At 42.3% G+C, this 12,025-nt stretch overlaps 1 protein-coding gene across 1 annotated transcript; it reads right to left on the reverse strand.

Annotated features, from left to right (window-relative positions):
* Positions 1 to 3,150: 3,150 nt before the first annotated feature.
* Positions 3,151 to 7,758, reverse strand: LOC104598762 (LEAF RUST 10 DISEASE-RESISTANCE LOCUS RECEPTOR-LIKE PROTEIN KINASE-like 2.3). The gene is made up of 3 exons (XM_010260964.2): positions 6,279 to 7,758; positions 4,666 to 4,719; positions 3,151 to 4,562 (listed from the first exon to the last, which is right to left on the reverse strand). Exons 1-3 carry the CDS (start codon positions 7,075 to 7,077, stop codon positions 3,484 to 3,486), a joined length of 1,932 nt encoding a protein of 643 aa, XP_010259266.1. The 5' UTR covers positions 7,078 to 7,758; the 3' UTR covers positions 3,151 to 3,483.
* Positions 7,759 to 12,025: the final 4,267 nt, after the last annotated feature.

Genomic DNA, 12,025 nt, shown 5'->3' on the forward strand with positions numbered 1-12,025 from the left:
ATCCTGTAATGTGGGAGGTTAGGGAGACTAGCACCTGGAACAAAATCAATGTGATGTTGTATATCTTGCATGGGTGGGAGTTCATTTGGTAACTCATCTGGAAGTACATCATGGAACTCATCAACTAGTCCCTGCACTTCCACTAGAATTTTATTTTCTTTTAGTGCCCCCTTCATACTTTCCCCCTTTACTACCAACAAGTGTACCTCGCGGGTATCCTTACATTCTTTCATAAATTCAGCATGATGATGTGTAATAGTAAGGAAATTGTTCTCATCTGTTCTTGGGGCCTTTGCGGAATTCTTTTCAGCCATGGGTAATAAAGTGTAGTGTATACCCTCTTTTTCAAGTTGGTAGGTATTCTTCCTACCCATGTGTCTTGCATCTGTATCAAACTGCCAAGGCCTCCCTAGAAAAATATGGCAAACATCCATGTCTATAATATCACAATATACCTCATCATTGTACTTACCAATGGAGAATGGGACCTTGCAGCGTTCCTTCACCCGTACGCCGCCGCCTTCCTTGATCCACCCAATTGTGTATGGGTTTGGATGTTTTTCATGAAGTAGTTGTAATTTTTGTATCACATCCCTGCAAATAATATTTTCTTGGCTGCCACTATCAATAATTAAATCAAATAATTTACCATTGACAGTACATCTAGTACGGAACAGTCGGTGTCATTGAGTGGTATCTTTATTTCTTTGGAACAACATTAATTTTCTCACAACACATGTATATTCTTCATGTTCGTATGGACCTTCTTCATCCTCCCCATCAAGTCTACAATATACTTCCTCTTCAACATCTTCTTCCTCCTCCCTCTCTATCATATTAACTGCCTTCCTTCTGGGATAGTCACTGCACCTATGCCCAACTTCATTGCACTTAAAGCATTTAAAAGGAGCAGGTTTTGCATAGGGATTACTGGGTTTAGGAGGGTTGGAAGGGTCACCTCGAGTATTTCCTCCCCTGATGGCCTTACCGGCGTTAGCTGTAGTCGCTGGGAGAGAAGGTTGTACTCCTGGAGCTAATTTGTTTCTGTCGACAGCTACCGGTCTGTTGTCGCTCCCATTGTACCGGTGGTAATTATCACCACAGGTCTTTTCTTGGAACCTTAATTCAGCTTTTAAAACTAGGTTCCTTGCTTCCTGCACACTAAGAACCATCTAGACGCCAATTTTATCTCTGATAGCTGGTCTCAAACCTCTCAGATAACGGGCTGCCTGCTGGTTATCACTTTCAGATAGCTGATTTCGTCCAGCCAATCTTAGAAATTCAGATGTATATTCATTAACACTCCTTGAACCCTGCGCACATCCTTGATATGATTCAAACATATATTGTTCATAATCTGGGGGTAAAAATCTACCTCTTATAAGTTGTTTCATGCACCTCCAGGTTCGAACAAGACCTCTTCCTTCTCTGATCCGGGTTTCTCTCATCCGTTCCCACCAGACAGATGTGCCTCCCTTCAGTCGAAAGACTACCAATTTCACCCTTCGTTCTTCCGGGATCTCCATGTATTCAAAGAAACAGTCGACCTCTGTGATCCAATCTAGAATGCCCTCTATATCCAGATCCCCACTAAAAGTAGGAATATCTACCTTGAGTTTAAATTCATCATTATTCCGACGGGGATTGAAATTACCTGGATTGTGCCAGTTCCTGTTGTTTCTACCGTCGTCGGGAATAACTGGAGCAACACCGAACTCGAACTCGCCGTCACTATCATCATCGAGAACAGGATGTCGGGGTACAAGATTGACATGATCGTCTCCTTCGATTGGGTATGGGTTCTCCTGGTTCCTGAGAACGTCCTCCCGTAACAAGGTCCACAGTTATCCAGCGATTTCTGCAACTGCTGTTCAATGTTACGTGTGGCCGTGCGCTGCTCTTCGATTGCTCTCCAAACAGCTTGTAACCCCTGATCTCCATCACGGGGTTGGTTACGACTGCTACCATCTAGGTTGGCCATCTGACTGGGCGAACTCCCTGCTCTGATACCACCTGATGCAGCGTAGAAGCACTAAACCGGGCTGGCTATGCAAGCACCGGGCGAACACCAGCTTCGTAGCGAAGCTATTCGTGAATCTCTTAGAGGAGAGAGAAAAGTTGGTGAAAACTTAATTGTGTCTATTAGCTTGGAAATAACAATATTTATAGTACATCTGGAAATTGTAGAGTAACTAGGAAAGAAAAATTGTGATAGATCATGAACATCTAATCTTCTAACTAGGATCGAGCTCTTCTTGGATGTTGCCTTGATCTCCACCGTCCGATCTCCCTGGGTCTATCCATGCATGAGTTATCTTGCTTCCTTGGAATTACCTTGGATCTTGGACTTCTTGAATTCTTGATTTATCTTGAATTCTTGGATTATCTTGGATTCTTGATTTATCTTGAATTCTTGAATTATCTTGGACTCTTGATTTATCCTTATCCTGCGTGTGCCTCTTATCTCTTTCATTGCCTCCTATATGAGGAGGTGGGCCTTGAGATGGGCCTCCATCAGTTTCAATGCCAATTTTCTATTGGGTTAAGACTATTTTGAGTTCTAGAGGTCATAAAAGTTTCTACCAATGATAGCATTGCAAAGATTATTCTGATGCAACCATCTCATACTAGCAAAATATGGATATATAAAATCAAATACCCATAAACCCTACCTCCAAATCAAAGATTCTTTTGTTTTTGTTCTATACTTCTTTTTCATGTAAAATTGTTCGATGCTTCTAAAACCATTAGATCTGCATATAGATGTTATTTTGCTTGTAATAATGAGATAATTATCAAAAAATATCTATTTTTAAATTTGGCAATTGAATATCGTAGGGTGGCATCACATTGCATATGACTGTTTTCAACAATGGGGCCGTTTGACAAGTCTTTTTGCATGGTTTGTCGGCTATTAGAAGCCTGATAGATCATGTTGTGGTTTTTTTCCATTAGATTCAGAAAAGATTTAGTCACCAAAAATACGTGCAAAGTCTATTTTGGGCAATCTTCAGAAAGCTCCAAATGGAGCGTTTACTTTTTTTTTTTTCCAATTCATCTTTGCGTGGAAAGACATGCTTTAACCAAATGATTTTTATGCTGTTAAGATCTTGATGTAAAAGTTCTTTCATTGTCAAAACTTCCAAAAGATATTTCAAAAATAACTTGCCAAAAGACTCCAATATTTGCAAACCGGCCAATCATACAATTAGAATCATCACTCAGCCATAATTTTGGTTTAGGCCAACCTCAACCCTCATTTGGTCAGAACTTGATCGACCCAGTGGCTAAACTGTTGACACGCTTGACCCTGTTAATGAATTGCAAGTTGAAAGTTTATATATACAAGTGTCTAGAAGCCATAACTTCGCACTCAGTACATATTTGCAATTGTACTCTTTCCAGCTGAGCCTAATGGTACAATGAATATGCATGCCTCAACTTTCTCCCAATTTCCAAGAAGAAGTTGGTCTTCAAGAGGATTCAAAAGTAAGGTGGTCTAGGTGGTATTTGCAAGCTTTCAATGCTTCCTTCCAGCATCTCTACTACTCTACTCATTGAAGGCCGACTGACTGGATCTATCTGTACGCACCACAAACCCACCAATATCATCTTCCTTGCTACTTCCTCCTCGCAACCATCTTCAAATCGCTCCAGTCCCAACCCACTTGGTTGCTTGATACGGTCATATATCCAATGTGGAAAATATATCTCACTGCTATTCTCAACTCCCAAATCTAAGCTCTTTCGCCCTCCGACCATCTCTAACACCATTACTCCGTAGCTGAAAACGTCAGACTTGTATGAGACACCTCCAAAGCTCGGAGAGAAAAATTCCGGTGCAATGTAGCCGGCTGTCCCTCTGGCACAGGCGACTGATACAAGACTCTCTCTCTTCGGACAAAGTTTTGCCAACCCAAAGTCGGAGATCTTTGGACAGAAGTCTCTGTCCAGAAGAATATTGTGAGGTTTTATATCGAAATGTAGAATGCGCATTGTGCAACCAAGGTGCAAGTATTCCAGTCCTCGAGCAATGCCCAGAGCAATTTGGTAGAGATTTTCCCATCCAAGAGGAAATGCCGCAGATGGGTTTTTGAAATAGATCAACTTTTCAAGAGATCCATTGGGCATGTACTCATAGATGAGAGCTCTCTTGGAACCCTCAAAACAAAACCCCAGAAGAGTAACGATATTGCGATGGTTTGTCCTACCGACGGAAGCAAATTCGTTGATGAATAGATCGACATTTCTGTTAGAAATACCCAAGATCTTGACTGCAATGAGTCGGCCATCTACAAGCTTTCCCTTGAACACAGCACCACAACCTCCTTCTCCGAGTTTATCCTGGAAAGAGTTGGTCATCTTTTGGATATCTGAATATTTGTATCTTTTTGGAACCAAGGATCCGTAGCTCTCCAGAAATACCTCAATATTTTCTTCGTGTTGTATTCTCCTTCTCCAAGGGAAGATTGAACCGTGAAATGAGAACAACTTAACATTCTTATGGTGTATGCAGCAACAGAGAGTAGCCATTAGTATCATTCCACCAAGGACAAATGCAACTGTAACCAAACACCAAATAATGTTAGAAGATTAACATAATTAGTAGTAGTTATCAATATGGGAATGAGCTTAATTAGAATGCTGAAGAGTAGGGATGATTACCAGGGTAACCAATCAGCACTAATAAGCTATGTGAGCCTTTATTCCAAAGCCCGCCTGCAGAATATCAAATCAAATAGGTGAAGGTTGTTAGAGAATGAAAACCTATTCAGCTAATTCCATACCATTTCACCTAATAGCCTTTATTCCATACCATTTCACCTAATAGCTTGAAATGGTATGGGAGCTTGTTTAATTAAGTGGTCTAGTATTTGATTCTCATTGCGCCCCTTGGTACTTAATTAAATTTCAGCATAAGGTATGGGTGGGCCTGTGCTTGTCCACGTTTCAAGTCCCATAGACTTATGTGTAACGTGTGTTAGAGAATAAAAACCTATTTGAATAGCTTACCTAACAACTTAAGCTTTTAGTTTGAATGATTTTCTTTAAAAGAATTAAGTGAAGGTACCAAATAGTCAACACCCCTTCAAATAAGAGGTGCAAATCAAACCAGCGTAGCAAGCTCTCTATGGTAGGGCCAATGGTCATTTGGCAACCAAGTTATGTGTGTTTAATTAGCAGGAGCAGGACTCCTTATGGGAGTCAACCCATTCAGGCATCCTAGAAACATAAAAGTCAAGTTCATGCATTAATTGGCTATAAGTCCAGAGAGTGAAAGGGCGCCAATATAACCATGCCCAGATACAGATGAAAATTAATGTTTCTGGGTGTTTTCTGGTAATCTGGTATAGGGTCAGCATTCCTCTGGTGTGAAAACAAGAAGCTTCCCTTTGGAAGAAAAGTTGATAGCTGCAATGTTTTTCGTATAATGATGGACTGATGGCATCTTAAAAGGTTCTATTCTTGACTCTATTGGAAATTTCTTCTGTGTATCCTTGTAATTGGAAAAAGAAAACATCCACATGTTCTCAGCTCTGTCACGGCTCCTATGCGTGTACTGAAGGATCAAATTGGGAGTTATGACTAGTTGCACCGTTTACATCATCTCTCAAAAAATAGAAGACCTTTATGTAATAGAGAAAACATTTACAATTTAATGGCACACAAGGTCCAGAGACCCGAAAATACAGAACAATTTAAGGAACTGGAATGTTCTCCAACAGAGCAGATTATACAGATGGGCAGAATCTGTACCGCTACAACTAATAGGAGATCTAGACCTCTTATCAACCATCCAATTGACACATTGTTTTTGGAGGATAAGGTGATCATTTTCAGCTCAGCCTGCACCTTTAATTTATTTATATAATAAATACACGTGTGTGTTGTGGAATTTCTAAGCCTCTGTTGTTTCTGATACACGGCAGGAATACTGTGAGACGTTGTGGGCCCCAAATGTGCAGACCGGATTTAGTAGGCACATCAAAATAAGCATATTAAAGTCTGAATCTCCTACCCACGAGAATTTTGTCTACGTTAATTGTAGCCACACATGAAGAACATCTCATCCTCTACATAGTGTATTGTGGGTAAGCGTGGGCAGGACATCCGGAGTCCGTTAATACCCACTTTTGACTGTTGTTAAAATTTTAATCAAGTGCTCGTTTAACGTGCTTATTTTATTATGCCTACTGGATCCGGTCCCGCAGATGTAACCTAAGCCTCTGTTGTTGGAATGTTCTATTGAAAGATTGACCAAATGAAAAGTAACGTACCTTTATTACAGTCAGTGCCGTTATGTCGATCATCCGAGGAAGAATAGCAAGAGCAGGCGGCCATATCCTCAGACCAGCAACACCCACTGAACTGCTTGCAGTCCCCACGAACTCTACTAGGACTCCAGTTTAACCGAAACCCATTTCGCAACGCCTCGCTGATGTCGCCAACGCTAACGGGCATAACTTCAGCAGCGACCTTAACCGCCACGGTCGATTGGCAATTCCCATTCCAGTCCGGTGGGTTCAACCCCGTACCACCGTCATCGCCTCTAACAAACACAAACGAGAGATTTGCTTCACGGTTTTCGCTTGCCGGACAGGAGAGAGGCTTCACCGGTGTAGGATGGGAAGGATACAAAGAGCAGTTGAAGTAAAAGATGAGGTCCTTATTGTCGGAGCCATAGCTGGAGAAAGGTGAATCTTCTAAGCTGACGTTTTTGCGTGGTATCGGACAACTCTGTTCACTGAGGGCGGCGTTGACGACGGTGAGGGCATTCTGAGAATAATTGATACTTTGCACGTAGTAATCGTCGTTAGAGAATCTAAGGACGGACTTCCCGCTTTTGCTACAGGAGACACCAAAGCCCGGGAGCCGGCAGCTGAAGTCGATGTCGACGGCAGGATCCTTCAGCCAAAAAGGGTACCTTATGGTGACGCTGTTATTGCCACCGCAAGAGGAGGAAGGACAACTGCTAGATGTGGATAAATTTACAGGATTGTCAGTAGAGCAAAAGTTGCAGAGGTAGCCGAAGAAGAGGACGATAAGAAGATGGGAGCGAGCTTCTGAGATAACCATGAGAGCTCTATGGCATGGATTGATCAATCGAGACGCCCGCCCGATGACTTTTATTTCTTGTACTACTCTTGGTCTTCGACATACCGTGAGGGACCACTTTGAATATGCCACAGACAGTCAGACACAGACGTGCACAAAAGGTTCGGGTTTAACCTATCAAGAATAAGCATGTACATTCTCATCTGCGCCCCACAGAACATCTCCCACTAACAATTTTTGGAGATGTTCTCAATGAACACTGAGATATTCATGTGGGAAGTTTGTGGGGCGCAGTGTGATCTTGTCGAGTAAGGGTGCAACTCGGGGGATATCCAAACACGGCCTCACTCAACCTGGTTTTTTGCATCGATTGCTGAAGTTTTTGGACTGTGGGCGGGGCCTGGGTTCGACTTTGACTTAAATTTGGGGTGGGCTTGATTTGAGGTCTCAGGTAGCGCAAGTCCAATCCAACCTGTATTCGCACAAGTTGGGCCAAAGCTTCTGGACTATGGGCTGGACCTGACCTAGAAAATTCAGGCCTGACCTGAATTTTGGTTGGGCTTGAGTTGAGGTCCCAAGTAGCCCAAGCCTGCACAACTCAACACAAGCCTGAGCCTGCACGAGTAAATACTTGAATATGTGTTGTATATTTATATAAAATATGTATATGTATATTTTTAAATAAAATTTTTACATATTTTCAATCAATTATACTCTTTAATTAAGCCATAAAACTTAATAAAAGATAAATATATAAAAATATATACATAAATTCTTTTAAACTTGACCAACCTACATTGTGTTGGGTTAAGTTTGGGTTGAGCCTTGATTGATAAAGACGAAATTAACCTAAAATTGGGCCTAGTTGACTTTCAACCCAACTAACAGCTGCCAATGGAATATCTCTGGCATGTTTACTTCTTTTCAGTGTTGGCACCCCATTTACATATTCTATCTCTACCTTGCTTCTTTCTTCTTTTTTCACGGCTTCCATTGCGAAAGCTTAAACCCTTCTTTGGCATTAAGTGTACTACAACGCTGACCACATGTTATATGTTACTCACTAGTCAGGATTAGGGCTGTTCATGGTTCGGTTAATCGAATTGTGAGGCATTTTTTGGAACCAAACTGGTACTATTGGTTATTGAAAAATCGGTAACCAGAATTAAATTGAAGCCAGTCAGTTAATTGTTGGTTTGGTTCATCGGTTTTTTAATTTTTACAATATATAATAAAAATTTATAAATATATAAAATATTATAAATATATTTATATATAATGCATATTTATTAATTTATAATATATATAATATATATAATATACATAAACATATATATATATAATATAAAAATATATATATACCGATCGGTTCAGTTAACCGCCGATTTTCTATATTGGTTAACCGAAACTAAACTGACTGATTTGATTAACCGATTTTTCAATTTTTTTTGCTCATCCTTAATCAGAATTCACATATGTGCCCCACAAAGCGCACCCTACATCACATCCCAACCATGTATTATGAACATCTCTCAATAATAAATATGGGAGATGTTTTCAATGCACGCTGATATATGCATGTGGGCATGCTTTGTGAGGCGTAGATGTAAACTCCACTAGTCACCAGGGCACTCGGATTTTTTCCTTTTTTTTTTGGCTTTTCATCACCTAATCCTCTCTGATGCTCTTTATCACTGATAAATTGCTAATCATTGAGGACATCAGCTTGGAAAATCTAACAAGGAACAGCAAAAACAAAACCAAATATTGGTATAGAGCCATGTACCTAGAGTCTCTCAGGTGAGATAAAGATAAGAATTGGGTCTAGTAAGGTCTAGTTAGGTGTAGCAAGGTTAGAACCCTTGATTTTGTTAGGCAAATTTGCAAAAGGCAACGTTGAGTGATCAAAAAGCCAAAAACTGCCAGCTGCCTCCAAGAATATTTAAACCCAACGGTTAGGTTGTTGAAATCCTTATCTAAGTCTGAGAGCAGTACTATTACCTCCCGAATATGTGGATTACTTGGAAGTGATGACTTACGCTCAATTTGGAAGTACTACAAATGTAAATATGTACAGAATAAATACAAAATAATGTAAAATATAAGGTTTCGCACTGTACATATTTGTATTTGTACTTCTTCCAAATTGAGCCTTAGTATCATATTTGACCAATGGTATAGATTTTCGAATTATAGATATTCATATGTGACTTGTGCTAAGGTTTTAGTTACATCTTTTTTTTTGTGGATATATCTTTTAATCTGCATAGATAATTATATCTAGGGGTAAAATACAAAAACCTCTCCTGAAGTTTCTGACAATCATAAAAACCTCCCCTATAGTTTCACTTTAACAAATACCTCCCCCAAACTTTTGAGAAATTCAACAAAAACCTCCCTTCCATCATTGTCCCGGACGGAAAACGTTAGATTGATGCACAAGTTTTTTCCAAATACCCATTCTACCCTTTTATAAATTATTTTACATACAAAATTACTGAAATAATCCCATTTTAACTCAACAAAAACCTCTTTTAATGATCATTTCAGTAATTTTACATACAAAATTACTGAAATATGTTTTTTTGTTGAGTGAAAATGGGATAATTTCAGTAATTTTATATGTAAAATAATTTATAAAAGGGTAGAATGGATATTTGGAAAAAACTGGTGCATCAATCTAACGTTTTCCGTCTGGGACAATGATGGAAGGAAGGTTTTTGTTGACTTTCTCAAAAGTCCAGGGGATGTTTTTGTTAAAATGAAACTATACGAGAGGTTTTTATGATTGTCAGAACCTTCAGGGGAGGTTTTGTATTTTACCCTTATATCTATAGGTATAGGTTCTTTTCAGCATTTGTTGCAATAGTTCTTGTATTTTTTTTTATCCATCACTATACATTTTTTTGTTGGTACAATGTCAATCTATATGTTGGTATGATGCCTGTTTGTAGCTAGCAATAGTTTTCTCTATTTATATATGATGATGCACAATCCGGCCGATCTTAGCTGTCAACGATCTTGCCTCTGAACTGAGTGGCAGGGGACCTGAAACGGAGGGAGTGAAGAAGCTCCGGGGAGAACCCGGCGTAAGGGTTCTGAAGCTCAAGTTAGAGTCTTTCAAAGGCAAGATAAGCCAGATAGCGTAAAAGTTAGCATACCTCGTTCTTGGGGGGTAGGAGCCTTTTATAACCACCTCGCACACTCACTTCCAGGCTTCCGTCAGATCGGGCATGATTATTTCTGAGCTCCTGCCAGTTCGGATGTCATTTCCTCTGGCCGGACAGAACCGCCACTGCTCCTTTTGTCGGAGCCGTCTCTGCGGCTAGTAACGACGGTGGCAAGTGGCGGTAGCAGAAGGCCGTTTGAAATGCGGCTGTCAGGCGTCAGATCCCAAATCAGTCAGGTGCACCGCCCTTGGATACGGACGTCCTTGGTGTCAGGTACGTTTGGTCAGCCTGGTGTTTCGGAAGCGAAGTGCTGGAGTGGCGAGCGAGATGTCTTGAGTTCGGTTTGGGGAGTGTTCCGAGCTGCCATGGGCCAGCTCGGGTCACAGCTTTGTGAGGGTTGGGACCCGAGATAGTTCGTGCTCCTTGCAGGGAGCTCGGGTTCTCAGTAGGGAGCTCGGGTTCTTAATAGGGAGCTCGGACTCCTAGTAGGGAGCTCGGGCTCCTATTAGAGCGGTCTGGTGGAGTTCGGGCTCAGTAGTGAGCTTGGACTTCGTTACTTTCGGTGCTCATTTTGGGCGCTCTGTTGTCCCGAGTTTCTTGCTTTTGCCACATGTCGGGTGATTGCGAGGTCGGGCCAAATTTCCCTTCATCAATTGCCCCCCACTCCCTGCGACAAGGGTTCTGTCTTGGCACGGGAGTTCGTAAGGTAGCAGGAGGGTTTTGGTCCGTACTGAGGGTGCTCGCTTTAATTTGATTTTAAAAAAGGGTGCGCGTTTGGGAGACGTGATGGTAGCTGTTCGGGAGTCGTGCTGCAGATACTTTTATTGTGAGGAGACGTGCGCCGACACCCTGTCAGTTTCGAGAAGATGCGTGCTGACGCCCCGTCCTCTGACAGGACGTGTGCGACGCCTCATCAATTTCGGAAAGACGTGCGCTGGTCAGCTCTGGAAGACATGCGGTTTAGCGCGGCTGTTGACCGTTGGATTGGCTTCGAGCTTTCGTGGTCTACTTTAGTCTTCTTCCCGGGTGAGTGCTCTTGGAATCCCGTTCCATTCCCTGATGTCTAGTTCGGAGGGTTCAGACAGTTCAAGCGGGTCTGATGCAGGTTCTACGAACCAATTTGCGTCTCCCAGTAGTTCAAGTGAGCCCGATGTAGGTCCTGAGGAAGGGGTTGAACCTACAGTCCGAGGTGCCTCGGGTAGGTCGGCGTCCACCACCCGTCGTGGCCGGGCTTTAGATCAGTTCGGCCCTTCGACTATGACGCCTGAGGGACTTCAATCCCTCATAGACTACTACAACTTGCCCGGGGAGCACGCCTACTTCATCCCTACGGGTAGCTTCCCTTGGGAACACGGTCCTGATGAGATCGTGATTTTCCGGGAGCAGCTTGCTACGAGGCTGCGACTGCCTTTTCATCCTCTTCTCGTCGAGGTTCTAAACCACTTCGGTGTGACGGTCGGCCAGCTTCACCCGAACTCCATTAGGAATTTAGTGGGGACAATCTCCTTATTCTATGACGAGAACATTCCTTTGGATCTAGAGATTTTCTCCTCCATTTTAATGCTGAAAAAGCAAGCGGATCCCCTTCCTGGGCGTAGGCAGGCATACTACCTGTCTCCTCGCCCAAGCTTCAAGCTCTTACACGGACTCCCTAATAAGGTCCCGGCGTGGAAGCGGGACTATTTCGGGGTGCGAAGTACGCTGGGGTGGCCGTTTCAGACCGGCTGGGGGATGGCCGCTCCCGACTCCGACGTCACACTCAACAAGGAGACGGCGAAGGGCCTCCGGCAATGGGCGCG

The sequence above is a fragment of the Nelumbo nucifera genome, chromosome 3 (assembly GCF_055504915.1).
Source record: "Nelumbo nucifera cultivar China Antique chromosome 3, China Antique-T2T, whole genome shotgun sequence".
NCBI lineage: Eukaryota > Viridiplantae > Streptophyta > Magnoliopsida > Proteales > Nelumbonaceae > Nelumbo > Nelumbo nucifera.